The sequence below is a fragment of the Felis catus genome, chromosome D1 (genome assembly GCF_018350175.1).
Source record: "Felis catus isolate Fca126 chromosome D1, F.catus_Fca126_mat1.0, whole genome shotgun sequence".
Classification (NCBI taxonomy): domain Eukaryota; kingdom Metazoa; phylum Chordata; class Mammalia; order Carnivora; family Felidae; genus Felis; species Felis catus.
The window spans coordinates 12,085,700-12,110,232 of record NC_058377.1 but is presented as its reverse complement, the minus strand read 5'-3'; the positions used below and the strand labels follow the sequence as shown (position 1 = coordinate 12,110,232).

Genomic DNA, 24,533 nt, shown 5'->3' with positions numbered 1-24,533 from the left:
AAAAGAATAAAGTGTTCATATTAAGGGCAGGAGAAAAAGATCCCAAAGGAAGGAGCTCCAGTCCTCTGTCATCCTCCACACCCTGGGGCTGGCGGGGTCTTTCCCACAAGCTCTGAGGCCATCCTCCTGCAGTCCAATGCTCTCCACTGAGCATTTGCCCTGCTAACAACTCCTTCTTGGTGCAGAGATGTGGCATTACGGCCCATCGGACGGGGAGCCAGAAGCACCAGGGTCTAGATCTGGCTCTGGTGAGCACGTGGGTATATTTTAGAAGCCTGATTATCTGCCCACCATTTCTCCATCTGTAAAACAGCCCCACCCTGCCACCTGATGCTGGTATGGAGAGAGACAAGGTCAAGGCCATGAAAACTTGTAGGGCTCTACAGGAGAAAAGGTACAACTGACCCTCAGGAATGACTCACAATAAAACCCCGATTAGAAATATCCTTCCAGACTGATGTTCGTTGGCATTCTCCATTTGATTTCTAAGCAAACAAGATAGTCTATCATAAAAAAAAAACAGCAGGGGCACCTGGGGGGCTCAGTCAGTTAAGTGTCCAACTCTTGATCTCAGCTCAGTTCCTGATCTCACAGTCTGTGAGATCAAGCCCCACGACAGGCTTGGGATTCTCTCTCTCCCTCTCTCTGCCCCTCCCCTGCTTGCACACTCTTTCTCTCTCAAAATAAATGAACTTTAAAAAACAAAACAAAAAAATCAATTGTCTTCCAAGTAGAAAAATGGACTCTCACACTGATGAATGACAGTAAACTACAGAGACTGAAATAGACCAAGTTTTTCTTGGTTGACCTTCACTTAACCAAAAAGTCTTTCCATCCCCCACCCCCCCCTTCCTGGGCAGCCTAGCCAGCTAGGCAAGGCTTTACAGAACAGATGCTCACTCTTGGATCCAAGGGTCTCCCCCTTTCCCCACCCTCTTTGCAAGTGCCCCTTATAACCTGCCCTTTATTCACTGCCCAAAGGGGACCCCTTCCCCCAAGAACAGCAAATAAATCCAATTCATTTGGGGCTAAATATGTAAATTTTAGGCTGAGGTGTCCATTCTAGACTCCAGAGTTATCAGTTGCTATAAATTCATTCACAGTCACACACACGCACGCACACACACACACACACACACACACACACACCAGCAAAGACCAAGGCAGAAACAACCAATGCACAGCTCCCACTGTTACTCTCTTCCTGATGACAGCTGGGAAGGAGGCCCGTCACCTGGCTCGACCGTCACAACACCCACCGCCCCATCTCAGGCCGAGCCCAGGGGACTGCCCCCCTCCCTCCCCCTTCTGCAGGCCCCTCGGTGGCACGTCGTGGCTGCCAGGCTCTCCAGGGCCTGCTGTGGCTTTCAGAAAACAGAGCATTTCTATTTTTAGCCCTTCTCAGCCTAATAATACCCCCCAACACCCATTCGGCTTAATCACTTTATTGAGGACAAGAAGCTGGCTCTCCAGCCCGGGTGCTTCTGATGTTAGGAAGTAGTAAAATGTTCAAACTGGTTAAAAATGACACTCATTGGCTTGCCTTTGGTGTTTCTGAACCCGTAATTGAGGCCCAGGCTGTGGATCTAAAGAAGCTTGCAGGTTTCCGAGTCTTTCTTTCTTACCCCCTGCACCATAATTGAGGTGTTACATTACAATTCCGGCACTGACGTCTGCAGGCTCAAAATTCAGAAGCCTTCAGACTCCACACTTTTCCAAACAGAAATATGGCCTGTCACACTTTCGTGCCCATTCTTAGCATGAACCACCACCCCACCCCACCCCCGCCTGACCCCAAACAACAAAACGCTCGCCTCTTCTGGCTGACCTCACACAAAAGATGCAGGTGGGCTGGCTGCTTCCCGTGTCGAGCGTTATTAAGGCGAATCGGACCACTAAGTTGACCTCGGACTGCTGCCGGAAAACAGGCAGGTCTGTTTGGTGTAATTAGAGGACCTGAGAATTCGGTGCGCGCAGAAAATAGACTGTTGGCAACCTTCCGCACACACCTTTGAGACCGTGATTTCCAAAGCTTTGGGGTGACGCTCGCCAGCGCACAATCTGTCCCTTGTGAAGTAGGGGCTGGGGGGAGGTGGACTGCCTGGAAAAGGAACGCCAACACCTTGGCCTCAGAGGTTAAGATGTGTGGCTATGGGGGCAGGCCAGCCTGTGTTTACAGCCCAACTCGGCCTCTTAATCGAGGGGTGCTCTTGAGCAAGTCAACTCCGTGTCCTCCTCATCAAATGGAATCCTAACGGTACCAACCTCAGAGGGGTTGGTAGGGAGGGAGTGAGATCATGAGGTGAAATGCTTGGCCCCTGTCGGCCCTGAGTAAATGTTAGATGCCACTGTCACGGTCTCTGATCGTCTCCATTCTGCTATGGGCATCTCCTGAGTCAAAGGGTTCAGTCCTGGTCTCTGCAGCCTTGCACACGACAAAAAGGGAATTTGACGCCAGAAAGGATAGTCACAGCCGGTTGTGTGCGACCTCGGGAGGTCCGTGGACAAGGCGTGGTAAGAACTCCGTGGACTCAAACTGGCTGACGGAAGCCGTCTCAAAAGCAGAAGCTCTGAGGGGCCACACGACCTCTCGGGACCCTCCAGCTGGGTCCTAGGCCTGCAAACTCACCTGAGGAGGCTCTTCCGCCTTCCCAGCCAGCCCCTCCTTCCTCCCTTCCTCCCTCTCTCCCCTTCATATAGGCAAGGTGCTCAGAGCCCCTTTATAAACTTCTTGCTCTTCAGAAGGCAGAGGCGGGATGCCTCATTAACTTCCCTAGCTAATTTTACAATTTAACCAAATACCACATTCCTGCCCTGCTGCAGCCAGCCGCTGCCTGTGACCAGCTTTTATAGCTGTGAAATAGAGGAAGAAGGTGATCTGGGCCAGAGACCCTTTGAAAACTAACAGAGGAGATGGAGAATAGAAGAAAACAGAATATCTATAGATTTTTTAAAATTAAGTATATATTTATATACATACAGTTTTCAAAAACCAGTCCTGAGGATGTTCCAGAGTAGATTTCTAGGCTGTCTGGGGCTCAGGAGTGAGGGAAGAAAGCCATACGGGGCCTGTGTGTCAGAACGATGGAGTACTCTGGTGACAGCAACTCTTCCTGTCCCCCCGCCCCAGGAAGCATGGTTACACGCTGTCCTCTGAGGGGCATGATTCCGTGCTAATGGAAGCAGCAGGCCAGAGGCTCAGCAGGGCCACCCAGAGGACACATTCAGCTTGGCCAGGCCCCAGCACCCCTGTCAAAGGGCACTGAGAGGTCCCACTCCCGACCCACTTAGCCCAGGACTTCTGGATGGCAGCTTCGGGCTCCTACCTCCTGATGAAGGTTCTGGGTGCTGGGAAGGCAGCATATGTAGGAGTATTCCATCATAAAGAATCCTCTGGAATAAGAAAGACCCCCAGGAGTTGCTGTATTGGCCCCATTTATGCAGGCCCACACCTCACCCACCCATGACACAGAGAGAGAGAGAGAGAGAGAGAGAAAGAGAAAGAGAGAAAGAGAGAGAGATTCAGGGATTCTTACTTGCAGTCAGGCCTTGTTCTCAGAACACAGGTCACTGATAAAGACACTGGCCTGTGACTCTCTTGCATCTGGTCAGCTGTTCCCAGACTTCCAAAGCCTGCCATCTGTCCCTTACTATATTTCAGAGCGTCTGACTCTAGACCCCCAATATCTCAATCGATGCAAAACTGGCCCAGCAGGGCTGTCCCCCATGTACTGGCTTGTTCCCATCAGGCCATGACAAAGGGACCATGAGATCCAGGCCATGCAGGCAGAAATCCCGAATGGATAGCAGCCTCCTCAAAGATCTGGTCTTTGGGCCTTTGTCTGTCCTTGGCTTATGTTAGTGAAGGCAAATGAGGAAGACTCCAGCAAATCTGAAGTTTCAGGGAGTTCTCTCCTTACCTGGAGTTACCTTGTTACGGAGAACGACTGTGGCCTTGCATAATTACCCCAACAAAATGGTCATTGCAGCCGCCAATGAGCTCCTGGTGCTCAATTAGCTTCTAATAGTCAGTGAGTGAACTGCCGGGGTTTAATCCAACTACCCCAGAAGACATCTTATCCCGACTACTTAATGGAAAGTTTAGAACTTACTTCCCCGCCCCCTCCTTTTCCTAGCAAGTGAAAGACTTTCAATCATAATGGCATGGTTTGGGGTGGGGGGAGGGGAAGGAGGAGGGAACATGTTAACTACAGGGGAAAGGCCTAGAAGAAACCTCTCTGCCAGGTTGAATCCTGGAGAGGTTCCAAAGAAAGGAGAACCTAAATACAGAGCACCCACCTCTCTCTCTCTCCCACTGGTTTCCCATCTATGGGGAGAACCCCCTCCACCTTCACACAAGGTACAGAGGGCTGGGGCCCTGGCCCTCCATGTTCCTCCACTTCCCTCCAGGGCAGGCAAGCTTCTGATGAAAGCACAGCCCTTCTGGGCTGCTATGTGTTCTCAACCTGGGCTTGGTGGAGCCCCAGACACTCACAGCCTCGTTTGGGGTTCCGCTAGACCTGGTGAGAAATACAGAATACTGTGGATCTGTGTCCGATCTGAACCTCATTTGCACGTTCGTGTTTGTTTTGTGGATACCTCAACACGGCAGGAACACCTGATGTGCCAGCCTATCATTTTCAATGCAAGATTTCTCAACCTGCAGGCCAAGGACAGTCATAACATCCTTAGAACTCTGAGGATTCTCAAGTACTAGAAACTCTAAACCTCCTCAAGACCATGTGGACAGAGGAGGAAGAAGGGGAGGAAGAAGAGGAGGAGGAGGACAAGGAGGAGGGAGAGGCACCCCTGCCTGGCTGGTGGGAGAGGCACCCCTGCCTGGCTGACTGTGACTCACAGAAGTTCTTGCTTTGTCTTGCCCAGAAACACAGGCCCCTCACCCACCATGAAGCGCCATCTGGACAATTCCAGCAAGTGCTCGAAATCCCACAGCCCTCCCTCCTGAAGCCATTCCTCATCACCCTGGTCTTTGGGAGTTTCTCCCTCTTGTCTGTCCCCTTGTGGGGACGATGAGCACACCCAGGCCTGCCAAGGGCTCACCTCGTCCCCTCAGCCAGACTGACAGCCCCTGCAGGAACCCTGGCTTCAGCCCCTCTGCCTCTTCCGACGTGGTCCGCGTGCCACGGGCCTTCAGCGGCTAACTGCTACGTAATGAACCCATTCATGAATGACTTCCACCCAAAAGAACCCAGAATCGTCGCAGGGGCTTCTCTGCTGCCCAGCCTTCATCAGCACCTGGCTCCCATTTGGTTGACCCTGTGGTCCCCGGAGAAGGCTCCGGCATCCACAGTCGTGCTAGGGAAGATGAGGGTGTTGGAGAAAAGATACAAGGAGCTTCATGCCAAGTGGTCCAGTTACACAAGACAGAATCCGAAAGGTGAGGGAGGCCACAGTCTCCCTGACCGGGCCCAGTGCAAGACACTGGAAGTCTGTGGGGGCTAAGGGCAGCCCAAGTAGTCACAGCTCTGACATTTCTGGGATGCGGCACCGGTCAGCTGACCCTTTCACTCCTGACTCATCATCCCAGAGGGCCTCTCCCAGGAGCACAGCTCTCAGCAGAGGAGCCACGGGCAGCTCTTTGGTCCTGTCCCTCTTCTCTGCGTGGGGCAGTGTTGGGAAAATGACAGGAGCAAGCTCTCGCCTGGGTGGGAGGGCCGAACACCGATCCACGGGGCCTGTAGCAGTGCTCACGGCACGACCCTGCCCCCAGCCCTATGAGGCAGTTGGGGGAGGGGGAGGAATCCCTAGGGACAGGGCCTTCCAGGTTCTCCCCAGCTCAGCTCCACAGTCTCTTGAGATATGGCTGTCCCCACAAACAGGACAGAAAGCTGGAACAGGTACAGCAGAATGATATACAAGAAAAGCAGGAGTGTCGGGGGCAGACGGCCCTGGCTCCCAACCCAGTTCTGCCACCTCCCGGCCGTCGGACCTGCCGCAAGTGACTTCGGCTCTTTGTAAGCCTTCACGTCCTCACCTGCAAAATGGAATCGCATATCTACCCTCCAAAGTCCACGTGGGATACCTGGATTCAGACATACAGACTGCCAAGCACCGTGCCTGGAACACAGCAGACATTCAATACATACAAAGTGCCTGTTCTCCCCTGCCCTCGTCCCTACCGCCCTGAGCCATTCATTTATCGAACAGATATTTACTGAGAGCCCATTACGGTGTTTGACCGTGGGGATGCAACGGAGCAGGCTACCAAAAAGGTCTTCCATTCCTGGTCTTGTCATCCAGACTGCTGAGTCCCAGGCCTGGAGGGAAGAAGGAGGGGCTTTCCGGGCCATTCCCTACCAGACGCCTATCCACCCACTCACCCACTCACCCGTTAGTTTATTCAAAAAACGGCTGAGTTATAACCACAATGCAGGTTACTCTGCTAGGTAGTACGGGGGACATGGAAATAAATCACATGTTGTGAGAAGCTCAGAGTCTAGCAGGCAAAAAAGGACAAGCAAATAAATAGCCCTGACACAAAGAAGGTGACAGGTGCCATAAGAGGGGGTAGATAAATGGCTATGAGCAATCAGATGGGGGGGGGGTGCCTCTTGTCCTGCCCAGACAGACACATCCTATGGCTGAGCCGGCTGACTTTGAAAATAGAAGAGAAATGGAGCATTCGCCGGCTGGCACCATTCCTAGCACGGGAAACCGGCAGGATCTATTTAAAAGGACTAGAGGCAGGTTAGCGCCTTTTCTGGCAATTCCCAAAACTCGTGCTTCCTCGAGCTGACTGAGTAGCTGGACAGAACTAACCGTGTCAAAATCCTACAGATCTTTTTTAAAAAAAATCACTTAGCTGTTGCCAGGATGCTAAAAGCAGCTTGCCACTCAAAGGGAGGGTCCACACCGGGCCGGTGGGAGGTGGGGCTGGATGGGGGGGGGGGGGGGAAGGAGGGGATGGGGGAAAAGAGGGGGACGCCCCCCCCCAAATATGGATCAGGGAGACCAGCAAAGAAATTTATGCATTGTAGTTGCTTTACTACCTAATTAATTCAGTAATTTCAAAAACAATTTTATTTATGTTCCATTTACCACATCAAAAGTAAAAAAAAAAAATCCTACTGATGCTAAAATAATACCTCAAGGCATCTATTTTTAATCAGTTTAAAAAAAAAGTGGGGGGTGAAAAAAAAACAGCCCTGGTTTCTATACAATCTCTCCTGGGCAGACCACCAGCCCAGAGAGAGGGAGAGAGAGGGAGAGAGAGGGAGAGAGAGGGAGAGAGAGAGAGAGAGAGAGAGAGAGAGAGAGAGAGAGAGAGAGAGAGAGAGAGAGAGAGAGAGAACACAGCCAAGCCCTCTCTGAGAGCCTTCCTGGCTGCTCAAAACCGAGCTTGTCAAAAAAAACAAATCCATAATGGCCCGAGGCTCCTCTCCAATCTATTTTCTGCTCAGCTGGTTTTAAATGAAGTTATTATGAGTCATTAAAACACCCGCAAGCCAGTGGAAGTCAGCCAATTACAATTTTAAATTTAGCCCGTTCTCTGCCCCATTCTCTTGTTTTCTTCCTCTGCCCACAGAATGCTGCTGCTGGTACTTCTTCCCTCCTTTCCTTTACCCAAAGTGGAAGAGACAGTTAAGAAAATGCAGAGTATCGCACGGCACGCAGAATCATTCACATGAAACTCAAATTATTAGATTAAAAAATGCAAAACGTCAGCCCCCTCCAAAGTCAACCCACGTCCCGCCTCAGCACACTGGATTCCTCAGAAACTCCAGATTCAGCCCTAGAGGTCACGAGGCTTTTTTTTTTTTTAATGAAAAGGTTCTTCAGTGGGGTCCTGTTGAGAAACATTCCCGCGTCCACCACACAAAATCAAATCATGCTCCTGGTTGAATCCAAGAGGGGGAAACACACCGCCCACATTCAGGAATTCATAACAAACAATGAAGTTGAAATTCAAAGGTAACGCACGCTTTGCAATCAAGCATGAATGTCGGTGGAAGTCACTAGATATGATGAGCTCATTTAGTTTTTAAATCTGCAAGGTAATGGTCTGTGCGGGGCCATTACAGCAAAGGAACAATTTTGAGTATTTCATGTAAACGTTTCTTCTCCATCTCTTTTTTTCTCATACATGCACATGGATGCATGCACGCACACGTGCGCGGGCACACACACACACACACACACACACACACACACAGCTGCCCCTCATTTCTGGGAACCTAACTGTAGCTTTTGCATAGCCTCCATGGAGTAAATAGTGTTCTTCCCAAAGAACCGACCAACTATGCTTTCTCCAGGGCCATAATTAACTGGGGTGTCTGGAAGTTCCAACGAATGGACTCCCAGACCTTTATGTACACTTGCCATCACCTCCAGGGCCCATCACCCTCATGACCCCTTCCAAGACAAACAACACACACACACACACACACACACACACACACACACACACACACACACCCATAAGAGAACCAGTGCTCTGCCTGGCAGGAGAACCAAAGGCAGACACTGAAGCAGACCGGGCACCGAGGAAAAGGGCTGTTGTCATGTCATTTCACGGACAGTCACTGAAGGTTGGCTTGGAGGCCAGGATGCTACCATGCATACTGATCTCCCTGGTGGCACTGGGTGAGTGGGACACAGTGTCTGTCCCCACCAACCAGCCTCAGGGAGAAGAGAGCGTGAAATACAAAGAAGCTTCTAGGTCCACTGTGACCAGAGGCAGTTTACCAAAGGCAGGAGGAGCTGTCTCATCCTTGTGAAACGCAAACCTGAGGCCTGTGACCACAGCTGCCACATTTCGGGGGACCCCAGAACTGAGCAGATCCTGTCCTTAGCTTTGAATCTCGCTACTCACTCACTCCCATGGTGGGACCCTCCACCAGCAGCTCCTCACAGCAGATCAAAGAAGCCAGTTCTCCCTGAAGTGAATAAAGCTGGGTGCTCACTTTACAGCAGCACATACATTCAAATAAAGCTGCAAAGTCACAGGCCCCTCCCTTGCCCCAGCCCATTCCGGACAAGTGTTCTAACACTTAAAATTCATAATCTTCTCCCGAGAGATGGCTCCCCAAATTGTGTAAGCCTCAGGCCCCAGCAAACCTAGGTCTGCCCCAGGAACACGATCGCCGTAGTAACTGGGGATTCACTGACTCCACGATTCCTTATCAAAATGCTTCTATATGCCAGGCACTATGCCAGGTCATGGGCACGTGAGGATGCAGAAACCACATGGCGCCCAGCGGGCACTGCACTCAGGTGGCTGGTACAGACCTCGGTGAGCACAGCGGCAGCAAGATGGGCTTTTTCTGCAGCAAAGTCCAATACGGACCTTGCAAAACCTAACCCCGTGCATCCATGCGTCCGTGCTCGGCTCAGGTTGAAGACACATCCAGGGACCCAGGAAAAGCAGAAGCAAAGCCAGAGAAGATCCATGCTGGTCCCCGAGAGGCAAGGGCAGGAGCACACAAGGGTCCAGGCTCTGGGAGCACTCTCCGGGCACTCACTCAGGAGTCCTCCCCAGGCCTTCTGGGCCAGAGGGCCATTCTGGTCCCCCACCCTAACCTCGTCCAACTTCCAAGCTAAAAAGCTTTGAGGAGTAGGAGAGAGAGACAGAAGATCAACCAAGATGGACGGAGACAAAGACAGATGAAGATCTAAGAAAGGAGAAAGAACATACAGAAGAGCATCAGGACAGGGCTGAGGTCGATGCAGATGCCAGGAGAGAGACAAAGAGATGGTGTGAGAGGAGACGGGGGAAATAATAGAAGGAGAGAAGAGCCACCCTGAAAAATAGCCTCCTGCCACCACAGAGAGCCCAGAAGAGGGCGCTAAGAAGGACATCCCCCACCCCGCAAACTGGGCCCAGGCATAGGAGCTGGGGGGGCGGGATGTGAGGGCCACGGAGGAGAGCCCTGGATGACCGACCGCCCCAGAATCCTGGCGGGGGGTGCGTCTGGGAAGCAAAAGGCAGGTGAGAGGGCCCTGGAACTAGGAAAATGGCATTGCCTTGGGATGGAGCCTACACCAGCATTCTACCCTACCTACAACCCCATGATCTACTCATCCTCATACCCAAGCAAGGGCCAGCCAAACAGCCCAGAACTTAGGGAGGACAGAAGGAGCCAGGGAGAGAAAAGGAGAGAATGTAAGAATAAACAGCAGACAGACAGATGTCCTGGCATCCATGTCTCTGGGGGCATTTATTTCCCCATAAGAATATCATCACCCAGCTCTACAAAATCTTACGGTGTTGGGAGGGGGTGCGTGGGGGGAGAAACCACCCTACTTCGGGGTTGAAAAAATCAGAAATAAACACAGAGAGAGAGAGAGAGAGAGAGGGAGGGAGGGACGCAGAGAAAGAGAGAGAAGGTTATTACATAATTTCTACTTTCTTTCCTCCACCCTTAAAGTAATGTTCTATCTGACAAGCTCCTCTCTGAGGGGGGAAAAATGACAAATCCAATCCAAAATTCAACAGCCTGTGTTCTGTTCGGAGAGCACACAGTGTACTGTACAGCCCATAAAACTCCAAACAGCCTCCAGACACTGCCGCAATCGTCCCCCATCAAAACACTTTGTCTTGCATACAAAAATAAGATACCGCGCTGAACGGAATACAAAATCAGCCCATTACAGTACAGGGAGACTGCTACTTAGCAACGAGGGGGCTCTAAAGCCTCAGTGCTCGACAGGAAGCAAAATCTGTCGAGCCTGTTGGGCAAATGATAAACATTAGCAGTATTAAAAAAACACAAAAGCCATGTAAATGGATAGGCATAATGTGGAAGCGAATTTATAGAATAAATTGGGACGGGGGACCAGAGCGTAGGGGGAGAGAGGCTGGGATCCAGAGGGGTAGAGGCAACGAGCTTCCCAAACCCCTGCTAAGGCACCATATGGAGAGAGAGACGTGTGTATTTGGGGGGAGGAACATGTGAACCCTTCTTCACCCAGGGGCTGTAGGTGCACGGGGGCAAGAGAAGTGGAGGAACGCTGTTTAATACAATGACCTGCATTGAACTTGGCGAACTTCCTCTGCTCGGCCGGCCTGACGTACAATCTTCAGAGCACACATACCCCGCAGCACCAGGGTGGACAGACCTGGGGCTTTACCTGCCCCGGGGGCCAGCATCATACCCAGTGCTGTTACAGGACCTGTCACTTGCTGTAAACAAAATTCCTAGCCAGAAAAAAAAAAAAAAAAAAAACAGAGGCAACAAATCCAAAAGCACCCCATCTGGGCTGGAAAAATCAGTATATTTCATCAGGTAAAGGGGAAAAATACTCTGGCTGTGAATCAGCAGCTGGGTTTCGGATCCTAGCCAAAACAGGAGCTAAAAAGCAAAACCATATTCTTCTGGTCTCAGTTTAAGGCTCTTGAGGCAAAGAGGGAGAAGGGGCGGGGGTGGGGGGGGCGGTGAGGAAGGGGGCAGAGGGGGGGAAGAAATGTATTTTTCATCAGCCAGTGTATAATTTATAAACAGCATTAAACAGTTTTTGTTTTCTTTTTCCTCTCTCCCGTGTATGGGCTTGGACAGCAGTCAAGCCTGCATTAATTTCTGCTTTGGGTACAGTGTGTTCTTGGAGGCACATCTGCAAGCGATCATAAACTCTCTGGAATGCTGGCAGAACATCCAGACCTGCCGGCAGGCCAGTGACGACACCACTCTGGGAAAAAGTTCGGGAAGCAGGCCAAATTCAGAGCAGGGAGGAGGGGGGGGAGAGAGAGAGAGAGAGAGAGGGAGCGCAGTGTGTTCAAGACAGAGCCGGGGAGAGTGGCTGCTTTCTTCCCTCTTCTCCTCATTCTGACCCCGTCACCACCACCCACCGAAAGGAAGACAGTGGGCTTCTGAGCCTCTTCTGTCTGACCCTCTCTGTGCTCTTAACCCCAACCTCCATGGTGCCTGCTTCTGAAGGCGTGCCGAGGGCGATACAGGACCTGAGGAAGTTTCTGGTTTACCCCGGTGGCAGAAAGCTACTCTGACGAACAGACCGCGACATTCACTTGAGAGCAGGCAGAGAGGGGATGAGAGGACCACAGCTCAGACCTGCCTGGATAACACCCAATCTCTTGCTCTTAGCAGATACCTATCTGGCAAGAGAGAGGTGACAGAGACAGCAAGTCCTGAGAGGCCACCTTTAAACCCTCTCCAATCCTTGGCCTGGGGACCATACGTTGCCACCACAGGGAACCATCCAGCCGCCAGGCTCCCCCCTCCCCACTTGCCCTGTCTCTGGGAAGACCCTAAACCCCAAAGCTCAGTGTTCCGAAAAGAAAAAAAAAAAGGAACAAGTACAATCCACAGGTCTTTGACATCTGTAATTTTTTTCCCCCTTCCATTGGACCAGGACATGGGAAAGCATGAGAGAACCAATCTGGTTTCTGGTCCCAACCCTTCCAGCCCTTTTTCTGCCAGACGGATGACCCAGGCCCCTGATGATATGCCCTGGCCACCCCCATGCTGCTGCTGGAATCAGAAAATCCATCAGCCAAACACCATATTCCTTCCCAGTGGCTCCGACAATGGGGAAGAGACTGGTATCAGGGGAGATTTCTCAACAGCCATGGCTCATGGTGCCCAGAAAAGGGCAGGAGGATGGAGAACAGGGGACCTACTGATCCCTGGCAGGACCGGACTCCCAAAGAAAGGCCACCCTCAATCGGGACTAGAGGCACGGGCCTATCCACCTTCCAACCACACCCCAAGATTGTCAGGCCTGCCATTTCTCCAAGGGGTCTTATAAATCCTATACTCCAGGCTAGTCTACATCAAAAAGCCCACAGTCCTTTCTTTCCAGGAAAAAAAAAAAGTGTCACTCCCTTATTCAACCTTCCAGTGGCTCTCCAGTGCTGCAGGTAAAGTGCACATTGTTTTGCTACTCAAGGCCCCCACAATCTCACCTCATCCCTCCCTTCCAAAGCCTGCCTTCTCCCCCCCCCCACCCCGCCCCCGACCCCGACACAGCCTGTACATCCCGGCTACGCTGCATGTCATCGTGGTGGCTTGGGTCTCCCCTACCAGTTCCTTTCAAAATTCCATTATTCCCACCAGTCATTTTAAGTTCTACCACCCTCTGGAAAGGACACTCTCCTCCTGCAAGTTCCTCCTAGAATTCTCCCTGACTCTTTGTGTCCAACACCTTCTTTGGTCATTTCAGTCAAACATCTCTCCTACTGGGCGTAAGCTCCTTGAGGGCAGGGATGCTGTAAAGCTCTCTCCAGTGGTGCTTAGTCAATGTCCACTGGCTGCAAAAACGAATGAGGCTCCCAGGACAGGGGCAGGCCACAGAAACCTGCAAACCCCTCAACAGCCTGCAGTCAAGTCAAAAACAGGAGCAAGGAGTTCTGGGTGTGCTCACTTACAATCCACCAGTACTGCAGCCAAGCCGTGGGAAATCCTACCTAATGGGAAACCTTACACCAGCAAATCCCAGAACCAACCCGAGCCACCTCCTGGGTCTGCGGTCTCTGCGTGCACATCTCAGAGCCAGGAATCACCTCTTCAGTGACAGCAAGGAGTGGCAAGGAGACAGCAGGTCGCCGATCCCCACAGCAAAGGGTGGGAAGGGAGCTGTCAGAGCGAGCCCAGGAGGAGCGGCTTTGCAAAGCATCCAAGGTGGTCACTCCTCCCACCAGGCCTTGTTTTTTTCCCCAAACCGTCCCCATCCCAAACGCACCTCTGGGAACACAGGGTGTGGCCAGATCCATCCTCATTAGTTAATGAGTTAGGTTATTTGTTAATTTAAACTTATCGTTATCATCAGGTATATCTCATAAACACTTGATTAGTTAACGCACTCAAATAGAAATAAAAACTTCAATTAAACTGAACATTCACTACTACCATTTAGGGTCTTAAAAAAGGAAGAAAAAAAAGAGAGAGAGAGAGAGAGAGAGAGAGAAAGAGAGAGAGGGGGGAAGAGAAAGAAAGAAGTGTCTCCAAGAAGGGCCTCCTACAGGGCAAACTTCTAATTAAACAAATTGTCGATTTCAACACAATGAAAACTGATTTAGGAGTGTAAATTTAGTATTCCAGTCACTGAAAATAAAACCTCATGTTGTCGGTCTCCTACAGGCTGATTTCCTCAGATAGGGAAATGCAGAGGAGAGGAAGACAACGTGAGAAGGGGCAAGAGCCGAGAAGGAAGAGCAAGCCAGAGCGTTTCGTTCTTTCATAAATAACATCTCCGCAGAAATCCGCGCGGCCTGTTCTCAAGCATCGGAGCAGCTCCTGTCTTGCGTCCTCCTTCACCCCACCCCTACCAGATTAGAAAAAAAAAAAAAAATTAATCGCATATGATGACAAACTTGGCTCAGCACTCACTGTACCCACTGTACCCACAAGGCTGGCTCGCAGCCAGGCCTGGCCGGGTGCCAGAACTACAATAACAAACACAGGCCACGCTAGCCAAGAGGGGGTGGGGGCAGCCAGCGCGCCCAGCAAGGAAGTGAGCCAGGAGGAGCACCGTTCAAGCTCGGCCGAGCACAAGAAAACAGCAGGAATGTGCCTGGTCCGAGGGCAGCAACCACATTCAGGGGAAGGCGGGGGCACCGGGACCCGCACCCAGATCCCAGACTCGCTTCTCCACGGCCGGCCCCTTGGAATGGTCCCCGAGGTCCTGGAGCATCTATTGTTCTGCTAGGCTCTGCAGTGCGGCCCCAACCCTCGGGGACGGTCTGTAAAGTGGGTCTGCACGGCACACGCTCAGGGGCCCGAGCCTGCCGACGGCTCCCAGCAGGGAGCCTGCAAAGCCCGGCAGCAAGAAACATCTCGAGTCTTCTAAACCATCAACAGAGTTCTGTGATCGCGCGACGGAGAGAGGAGTCAGAACGTGTAAAACCCCACCTCCCTCGGCCCCTAGAATCCGACAGGAGACCCGGCACTGCTGCCCGGCCCTCCACACCCCTCCTCTGGGGCCTTCACTGCTTCACAGGGGGCGTGAATGATTCAGGAAGTGGTCCAGCCTCCCTCTCAGCTCGTGTTGCTATTTTATTTTCAAGACATCCCAACGCAGGGGCGACAGGTACGCGGGAGAACGGCACGGAAAGGAGCAGCAGAGAACAGAAGTATCTAAGCAGGCAAGGAGCTGTCTGCAAAGGTGAATGAAAGCACTATGACCCCCCCCTCCTCCGGCCAAAGCCTCTCTTCCAAGGACACTGGCAAGTGGGTTTCAGACAGACGAGTCATTTTGCACAATCAGACTCTGTGTCGAGTAAGATATGAATGGAGGAGAAAGCCTAGGGAGACAGGACCCAGCTCCCAAAGCTGCCAGGACATCCAGAGGAGACCATGGGAGCCCAAAGTGGCATCTCAGGCAGGACAGGAGAGCACATCCCTAGGCGGTGGCTGGCTCCGGAGGGGGTGGTGCAAAGTCACTCATCTTGTCTGAACTGGGGGGGCTCTGGGCCCACCAGCAAGCGCATAAGCAGTGCCTCTCTTCTCTGCCACTCCCACTGGAGCCACCAACGCTGCAGAGACTCGCTCGCTCACATTCAGCCGATACGGGTCGGCGGGCTCCCGGCTGCCCCCCAGTGAACCTCTGGGTCACAGTCTAAACCGTTCGTCTTGTAGGAGGGAGCCGGCAGGAGACTGGAGCTCCCCTGACACAGTCTTAGCCCTCCCAGGCCACACTCACTCATCTGACCACCATCTACTGACTCCACTAACGTGCCTAGCAATGTGCTGTACATAACGGGGACACCCCATCCCCAGTAGCTTACAGCCCAGCAGAAGAACAAAGGGAGAGGGAAACTACATTTACAGAGAGCCTATCACGGGTCAGGCCTAGTGCTCAGGGTCTGAGGTGAGCCTCACAATTTCTCCAAGGTAGAGTCAAGCGCTCTCATCTTACAGATGAGGATACAGAGGCTCCGAAAGCTTACGTTTTTTGCCCACGATAACGTGGGCAGGAGGTAGGTTTCCAAATTTCTACCCCGGACTCCCAAGGAGGGGAGATACGGCAGGTCCCTAAACAACCACAGCACAAAGAAGAAAGACTGTGCCCGGAGAGTTTCAGATAAAGAAATGCGGACACCCAGAAGCAGGCAGGACTGCTCCTGGCTGAAGGTGGGGAAGTGTGGAGGATGGCATTGCTAAGGGACCTCAGAAGATCCGGCAAGGCCGGGGAAGGGTTATTCAAGCAGAGGGAAGGGGGTGAACAAAGCCACGGAGCCCAGAAAGCAAGCTGTGTCAGTATGCACAGGGAGCAAACCAACAGACGGGTCTGGCTAGCGTGCTGGACTCAAGGAAGGGGCAAGGAGGAAGGATGCTCACTGGGCCAAGTTCCGGAGTGGGCGAGGAAGCTTTAACCACAGGCTGAAAAGTGTGTTACCCGCGTGGAAGTGTCCAACACCTCACTGTTGGAGACCACACAGGGGCCCGCACCAGGAAGCACATAAAACAGAAGACCCACACTCTTGGCACTTGGGGGGTGGCCAAGCCGGTTGGCAGACAGCTTTGAAACCCCACACTGAACCCTAAACAACCTACCAAACTGAAGGGAAGCGAAAAGATACAGGGTGCAATTTATAAAAACAGGACAAAAGGAGTCCGTGAGTCCCGAGCAGCTGCTGGACACAAGGGTATATGGACTCAGGACTCCAGGCCAATGTGGGATGGGTGGGCAGGACGAGGACGGTTCACTGGAACAAGGGGTGAGGGTGGGCGACCCCTCCGGGAGAAGAACGGAACACACGAAGATGTACGGACAGAGAGCACGTGCTGAGACAGACAGCCACCTGGCGTGGCACAGTGCCTGGATCTGGAAGGGGTTGGGGCACTTGAGGAGAGGCCGTGAGGGCCAGGGAGAGAGCATCCCATGCAGCACCGAGCCACACGGGCTCTGCAGCCAGACTGTGGTGACTGAAGCATAAAAAGCACCAAACAGCATTGACGTGACCGTGCGAGCCACGGGAAGACAGACTGCAAACAGCCAGCCAGACCAGAAGCTTCTGGGGTAAGGTGATGGGAACATGCTCCAGGGGCAATGTGGGGGAAAAGGAAGGTGAAATGGAAAATCGCCATTTACGACACATCACATACACGCCAGGGCATGAACAGCAAATGCTTTTAACCTACATTCTGTCCCACAGTTTCTTTAAAAAAAGGACACAGGTTAGGCAACACCTGCCCTTTACAGATGCACAAAACGGGGTTCAGAAGACAGATCCACCCCAGGTCACAAAGCACGTATTACAGATGAGGTTTGAACGTGTGCCTAATCCCAAAGCCCGTGCTCACTTCACAAATGCTGGAGGGCTAGTGCTGGGCGCAGTGTGGGACAAAGACATCCACACGTGACAGTAAGAAGATGGCCTCACCTCTCCCCCAAAATGTGACCCTAAGGTTGAAAGGCATGGGAATCAGAAGAAGAGAGCACTGGCCCTGACAGGGAAGTCTGAAGGCCTCTGCAACTGAACCCGGACACCCCGCTGGCCTCAGAGCAGCACCATCAGACCCGGTGTATCCTTCCCTCCGCCAAGGAGAGCTGGGCACGCTGCATGTCAGGTACCACTCCGTTTCCCGTGCTTCGGGGAACAGAGCAGCTTTGCCCCAAACAGGGGCAAAACCCCCCACAGCCACGCAGCCAACCCCCCTGGAACTGGGTAAAACTACCTTGCAAAAGACAGCACGAGGTAACTAGCTCTGTGTTCCTAACCTGTCCAATTAAAGGCTCCCGTATTAACATGACCCCAACAGTCAGATTCATGAGACACTGAGAACCGAATGCCACAACTGTTGTGCTAATGCAACTGTCGTCTGCTTTGGAAGGGAGATCACACACAGGGGACTGGGGACTAACAAAGCCCTAGGAAACCCAAGAGAGCACGAGGACGGGTTTGTGTAGACGGTTATACTGTTGGGACGAACTCTCTGCTCCATGAACCTGGAGAGAGCATCCACAAAACACGGTGGACCACAAGCCCCGGCTGGCAATGGGGACGTCCGGGCTCTGAGTGAGGGCAGGGGCAGTTGCCTGGGCTCAAATGGGCCAGTCAGGGCAGCATCGCCTACCTGAATGAGCCAGTAAGTGCATTCTTAGTCGCAAACTATCCAGGAACCGCTTTCCGCAGAGTTCACACCCGTACGTCTTCATCCCACTGTGCAGCTTCCTGTAGGGAGAGGAAAAAATAGGTTGCGGCTGCTCTGGCTGGACAGGAGGCAAGCCCACCCTCACCTGGGGGCTCTGCGGACATCCCTCCAGTAGGTGGGCAGGAGGGAGGGGAGGTGGAAGGCATGGGGGCTACAGATGGGCACTGACGGAGACATCCCCACATGCTCAGATGGCCGAACGCGCCCCTCTTCCCAGGGACCGCTGCCAAGGAAGAATCTATTCCTGTTCTTGTCCAAGAGCTAGAGAACAGGGTACTTCCTACTGCTTTACCCACTGGCACACAGACCAAGGGGGGAAAGAAATCAGATCCGATTTCAGGGTGAGAAGGAAGAAGCACGGGACAGTCAGTCAGACATAACGCTCACTGTCGAACTAGCACTGGGCGTCCTCGGAGGCCACCGGGCCTCTGCTCCCCTCGGTCAGGTCATGTCCCCCACTGCGCTGCAGTTGGGCACGTGCCGAGCTCCCCCACGACACCGTCAGACTCCGAAGGGGTAGCACGTGTGCCCTTTCTCTCTCCCATCCCCAGCTCCCACGACAGTGACTGACACATAGTAGGCTCCGAATAAGCTTATTAATGAATCGGTGCCTTTATGGACACAATAAAGCCGCTTCTCTCTTGGGGCATCCAGATGTTCTCAGAGTCGCACGTATGTGTCTCTAACACGCATGCCCTTCCCCTAAGGCCCAGCTTAGAAGATGTCTTCCTTCTGTTTTGACCAGAGGTTGAGCCCTGACAGGAAGATTTCAAGAAACTGGGCAACATCACCCTACAAATGCAGAATGGTGCGGATGGTAACGGTCATTTGGTTTTCCAGGTGCTTTCACACACTTCATCTCATTTTACCAACACTGCAATTCTGTGAGTCGGGCCTGACACACAGGACCACCCCAAGAAGACAGCGGTCCCGGTAACAACTGGCCAGAGGCCCAGCCTGCAACAGAGCTCCGATCCCGAGCTGGACCTTTCGCCCCAAGCCCCTCTGCTCTGTCAGAGGCCGGCAGCCGAGTCGGGTAAGACGCAGGGGAGCAGGCGGGTAGCAAAGAGCTGAGCGGTGGGAAGAAGGTCTATGTGCTGTAGGCCGGCAAGGATCTGAGCTGCTGGCTGGCGTGTGGGCCATCTGGCCTGAACACTGACTTTCTTCCCACCCACACTCCTGTTCTCAGGCCCTTACTTGCCACTGCCAGATCCGGGATCCACCTCCGCCCCCATCTCGGTGCCTTCTTGCCCCACGGAACAGAGCAGGGAACGGCAGCCAGAGGCACGAGCTGATGGCAGTAGGGCAGAGAGTAGAGCATACAAAGTCCCCTTGGAGTCGACAACCCATTGCAATCAGACGGTGACGGGCTAGGATCACGGTAAAAGGCTGGAGAGCTGCCGGTACACACAAGACCGCGGGTGTGGAGGGGAAGTGTTACACGCCCAAGTCAGCAGCACCCGGATCTGAGCCTCGGAGCCCAGATCACGACCACTACACCGAGCCACCCGCCCCCACCACCTTCCAACCCCGTAACGAGAACTCAGTGGTAAGTCAAAACCACGCAGGCCCCCAGGTGAGCCTCCTGAGTGCCACAGTCTGTGGGCCACAGTGGCTTGAGGATGGCACGCCATGTCCACGCCCAGCCCCCTTCACAGAACTCTTTCTCAATCAGGCTGTTCTGTTTGCTCGCTTTCCCTTTACTTCCTTGCCAAAAGCAACAAATAATTTCTCAATCACACACACACACACACACACACACACACACACACACACACACCCTCATCCCTGATACTGTAGTGCGCCCCACCCCCATATTATCTTACTCCTGGCCATGGCTGATCCAACCCAATTGGGAAATAGTAACCGTACAGAACATTTTAACTGAACATTCTTAACTCCAAATAGATTTCACAATGCTGGACACTGGGACATGTCCTAATAGCGTTCTGGGCAAACCATGTTTTTAAACACATGCCCAGGCAACTGAGTGTGTATGTGTGCGTGTAAACACATGATAGACAGTATTCCTGCCACTCACCCAGGCATGGCAAATGTTTGTTTTCCTAAGACATGTTCTGTGGAGCAGCAAAAACTCAATTCACAAATGGTTCGGCCGGTGAACCCCTTGCACGCATCCACGGTCATGTGTGGTGGAGGGCAGGGCATGGGTTTCCATCCCATCTATTTCCATCTTTTTCTTCACTCGCGATTTCTTACCTTCCAGGAGTGCCCACCTCTCAGGGAGCAGCTAAGCGGAGGACCAGCACCTATTTAGACAGGTTTCCCAAAAGGACCCTGGAGCGACCAGTCTTCCAGTATCAGCAGCCATCAACCAGGGTAAGCATCCCAACCCACCTCTTCTCCCTGCAGGCTCCAGACCAAATCTCGGACCCCGATGAATACTTTCTGGGTAACCCCACTGCCTTTTTTCTGGATGTGAATGGATTTGCCTGGCAATCAGTGAAAGTGGCTTTCTTGGGCCACTGGACTAGCCTGGTGTGAAAGGCGGTAGACTCTTGCCCTTTGCTGGAGAGATAGCGAGGTACAGGGAAGGCTGCGGGGCCAGCAGCCAGAAGACCTGGCTCCTCAGCCTTACTCGGCCATTAACTTGCTTTATAACCTTGGACAAATCATGCTGTATCAACCTCTCTGCATCTTTTTCACCTGGGAAGTGATATGGGGGACTTCTAAGGCTTTGATCCCTTATGGAACCTAAATTTTAACAGTCAAAACTCTTACTCATGGGGTGCCTGGATGGCTCAGTCAGTTAAGAGTCTGACTCTTGATTTTGGCTCAGGTCACGATCTCATGGTTCATGAGATCAAGCCCCATGTCAGGCTCTGCGCTGACAGCAGGGAGCCTGCTTGGGTCGGTCTCTCTCTCTCTCTCTCTCTCTCTGCCCCTCTCTTGCTTGCAGGCAAGAGAGTGCTCACATGCGCACGCACTCTCTCTCAAAATAAACAAACATTATTAAAAAGATCTTCTTCCTATCATTTTGCCTAGTTTCCAAGGAATTTCCCTAAAGGGCATTATTATTATTATTCTCTCTGAACCACATTCCACTGTGTGATGTCCCATGACACCTAGGCAGCCAGGCTAGGATAGCCTAAACAAAAATCTACACCCAACCCTAAAATCGATAATCATTTTAAAACCTTCTAATCCAGACAACCTGAGTTTCTTCCTTTACTCACTTGTGGTCTATTTTTCAGTGAAAGAAACTTCTGGAACCCATCAGCAGCCTTTCTTTGCAACCATTCTGCTGCCACGCATTTCTCAGCCTTCAGAGACACAGATGTCCTATCTTGTCTGATCCTTGGGGTAAGGACACTGCCCTGTACCTGACCCACTAACTCAGCGTCCCACACAGGTTACCAGAGGTAAGCGTGGCATCCATGTGATCCACACGAAGTACAAGGACAAAAGTCCTGCCCCACTGCCAGAGAGACAAGGGCAAAGCACACTAAGTTCAGAAGAGAACAAGGAAGCACTTTATAGCCCTAGGAGTTGAGTGAAGCCCAGCACTGGTTTGCTCCTATCTTTCATTACTGTTCAGAGCCCCAAGGGAAGGATGTGGAATGGAAAGGTGAACCCTTCCAACCCATAGAAAAAGGAAATGGCAGAGAAGAATCTGAGTGCCTTCAAGAGACTTGGCTACCAGCAGACTCTCTGTACAGCCTGCAGAATGACCAAGGAGGAAACAGGATTCCAGCTGGCTTCTGAGCAAAAGTGCAATTTGTACGAACCCATGGTCTCTCACTCTGCAGACCACAACCCCTGCCCCGCCCCCCGCCACTACCACTATACTAGGCAAGTGGTTTTGATGAAATGGAAATTCTGTCCACCTCCCTCTTCCTCACCACACACGCATGTTTTCCCAGTCTGGTCTTGTCTTTTCGCAAGGTCTAACTGCTCATGGCCATCTGAGGTCACCAGCCTCCACTACAGCACAGGAAGGAAGGACAGGTGGGGACATCTTTGTGCCTGTCTGCATAAGTCCCTCGGTTTCACGCTCCCTTCTTTGAGAGCAGTCCCATTGCTGAGCGCCATTTTCAGAGTAACCCAGGTTCAGCATGGCCCCAACACTTCTGTTCCATGCTTGCTGGAGGATCCATCCCCACTCATGCTTCAAGTCCCCGCCACGCCCTCCCCACCTCCTCCCGCCAAGCGGTAGCGCTGTCCCAGCACGGCCCACAATTGGCCCACTGGGCAAACCATCTTGAATGGAACAGATTTTCAATTATGTCCAAAAAGACAAAGAAAAAATTAACCTTTGGCAGGTTTCTAGCTATTTTCTCAAGAGAGCTGAATCATTATGAGAAATTAGAGCTAAGCAAATCTGAACCTTTTAACAAGTAACTAGAGAGAAAGACTCATTCCTTCTCACTGATTCTCAACCACACAACCCTCGCCAGTCAAGTCAAGCTAGCAACATACATTGAGCCGTCTCTGTGCTACTGGAAGTCTGACAAGTCATAGATTTTGTCTGCTCTGGGCTATGAACTACATAACAGCAGACGCCATGTTGATTTTCCCTCTTCTTCAAGGGGTCTAGTTTTATTTTTTTTAATTTTCTTGATGTTTTTTATTTCATATTTGAGAGAGAGAGAGACAGAGACAGCAAGCAGGGAGGTATAGAGAGATGGAGACAGAATCTGAAGCAGGCTCCAGGCTCTGAGCTTCAGCACAGAACCCAACGTGGGGCTTGGACTTACGAGCAGTGAGATCATGACCTAAAGTCATCATCTCGGTGAGATCATGAGCTAAAGTTGGACGCTCAACCGGCTGAGCCACCCAGGCGCCCCACATAGGGCCTAGTTTTCGAAGGGATTTGCTCATTGCTGCTAAAGAAGCTCCTCCATCTAGGGTAGGCTCGAGGCATCCCTCCTCTCATCTTTAACAGCGTTCCAAGCACAAGAACTTCATGGACACCTCCAACCCAGTGCTGAACTCTTGTCCTGTGGCTCCTGAAGTCTGCACAAGGAAGGCCAATGCTATTTCACAGCCACACAAAGCCTGAGCTTCAGACCAACCCATCATTCTCAAGATGAGCCTTCATCTCCCCAGTGTACCTAGAACGTAAGAGCAGAATGAGTGGCAGCAAAGAGAGACCCATGCCGTACTCCATCCTCCCCTCCAGACCCAGCTGACTGTAACAGTGCTCCCTAAGAGCACCTTCTGTGTCTACTCTCTGCAGGAAGATTTCAGCCCGTCTCTATGCCACAGAGCCAAGGGACACAGGAAAAATGCTAGGAGAAGGGCCTGAAGGGGGGCTCCAGGCCCAGCAATGCCCACATTCCATTTCTTCCCAAGTTCCTTTGGCCAGAGACAGAAGCAGTCAAAGCAGGCCAACAGGAAGGTTTAGAGAGGGAATTCAGTCCCAATAACCCAAGAGCTATACTCCCTCTCTCCCTCCCTCTCCTCCTGGGGATCTGAAAGTGCCTGAACTGTGAGTTTTGCGAGGTGGACCAGCAGTGAGAACTTGAGTCTGTCCATGGGGAAAGTGAGTGGGAGGGAACTGCCCATCTTTGAAAAATAAAGTGGGGAATCCATCTTATAAGGACTTTATTAAGGTCACGTTTTTCTTGTTCTCAGCTTAAGTGATCCCATACCCTGAACAACATGTGGCTCCGGCCAGTGCGGCCTTCATGGTCCTTCCAACAATTCACCCCCTTCTTGGTCTGAGCTGTTCCACATGCAGAAGCCACCCTAAAGCCTGGGGCTTTTGCTTTCTGATCCCATGACCATCAACTTGACCTATGCAGTGCTTCTAAGGGGTACTCAAAACAGGCAAGGACAAGACAGGAGATTCTGAGAGTCGGATCCCAAATGACGCTCTTCTCTCAAAGCCTGCTGCCCACATGGAAACCAATATTCTCCAAGGTTCTCTTCTTGCCATGGGAACCTAGCTACCACCAAACCGCCTTCTTCTTCCTCTCGCTGAGCAGGACCTGACCAGCTGGCAATGGCATGCTGCCTTGTGCCCCATGTGGCCATGAGACAAGGCAGGTCCCTTCACAGAGCTCTGCCAAGACTCTCAGTCTCAAAAGCAACAAATGATTCCCAAGCCCCATGGCCAGAGAACTCCACCCTGGCCTTGCTCACCTCTCCAACAAGAAACAGAACCAAGAGAGGACAGAGGAAAGAGCTTATATACTTCAGCAATGGGCTTATTCCTTTCTCTAAGAGTCATAAGTTCGAAACACACCTCCAATGTCCACTAACCTTTAATTCAAATGGCGAGAGGAAGACCATTCTTGGGTTCTGGGCTCCAATTTTTAGAAGGCATGAATGAAAACTTATCAGACTATCAGGAATTTACTCCCCAGGGCAACTTCCAGGGAGATTTCAAGGTGTTTCCATATTCAGTTCAATCTCCTGAACTTTCTACACATGCCTTTCTGTGGGGAAGGGGCACTCTGAAAAGAGCTTGCTCTACTGAAGGCATCCACCCTAAAC

At 52.0% G+C, this 24,533-nt stretch overlaps 1 protein-coding gene across 4 annotated transcripts in view; it reads right to left on the bottom strand.

Moving 5' to 3' along the window:
* ZBTB16 (zinc finger and BTB domain containing 16) overlaps positions 1-24,533 on the bottom strand; it is a 192,317-nt gene that overhangs the window by 75,818 nt on the left and 91,966 nt on the right. For all 4 annotated transcript variants that reach the window (XM_011286360.4, XM_011286357.4, XM_011286356.3 and 1 more), the window contains one exon: positions 17,994-18,091. In XM_011286360.4, the coding sequence (XP_011284662.1) occupies positions 17,994-18,091 (98 nt within the window). The remainder of the gene's footprint in view (positions 1-17,993; positions 18,092-24,533) is intronic.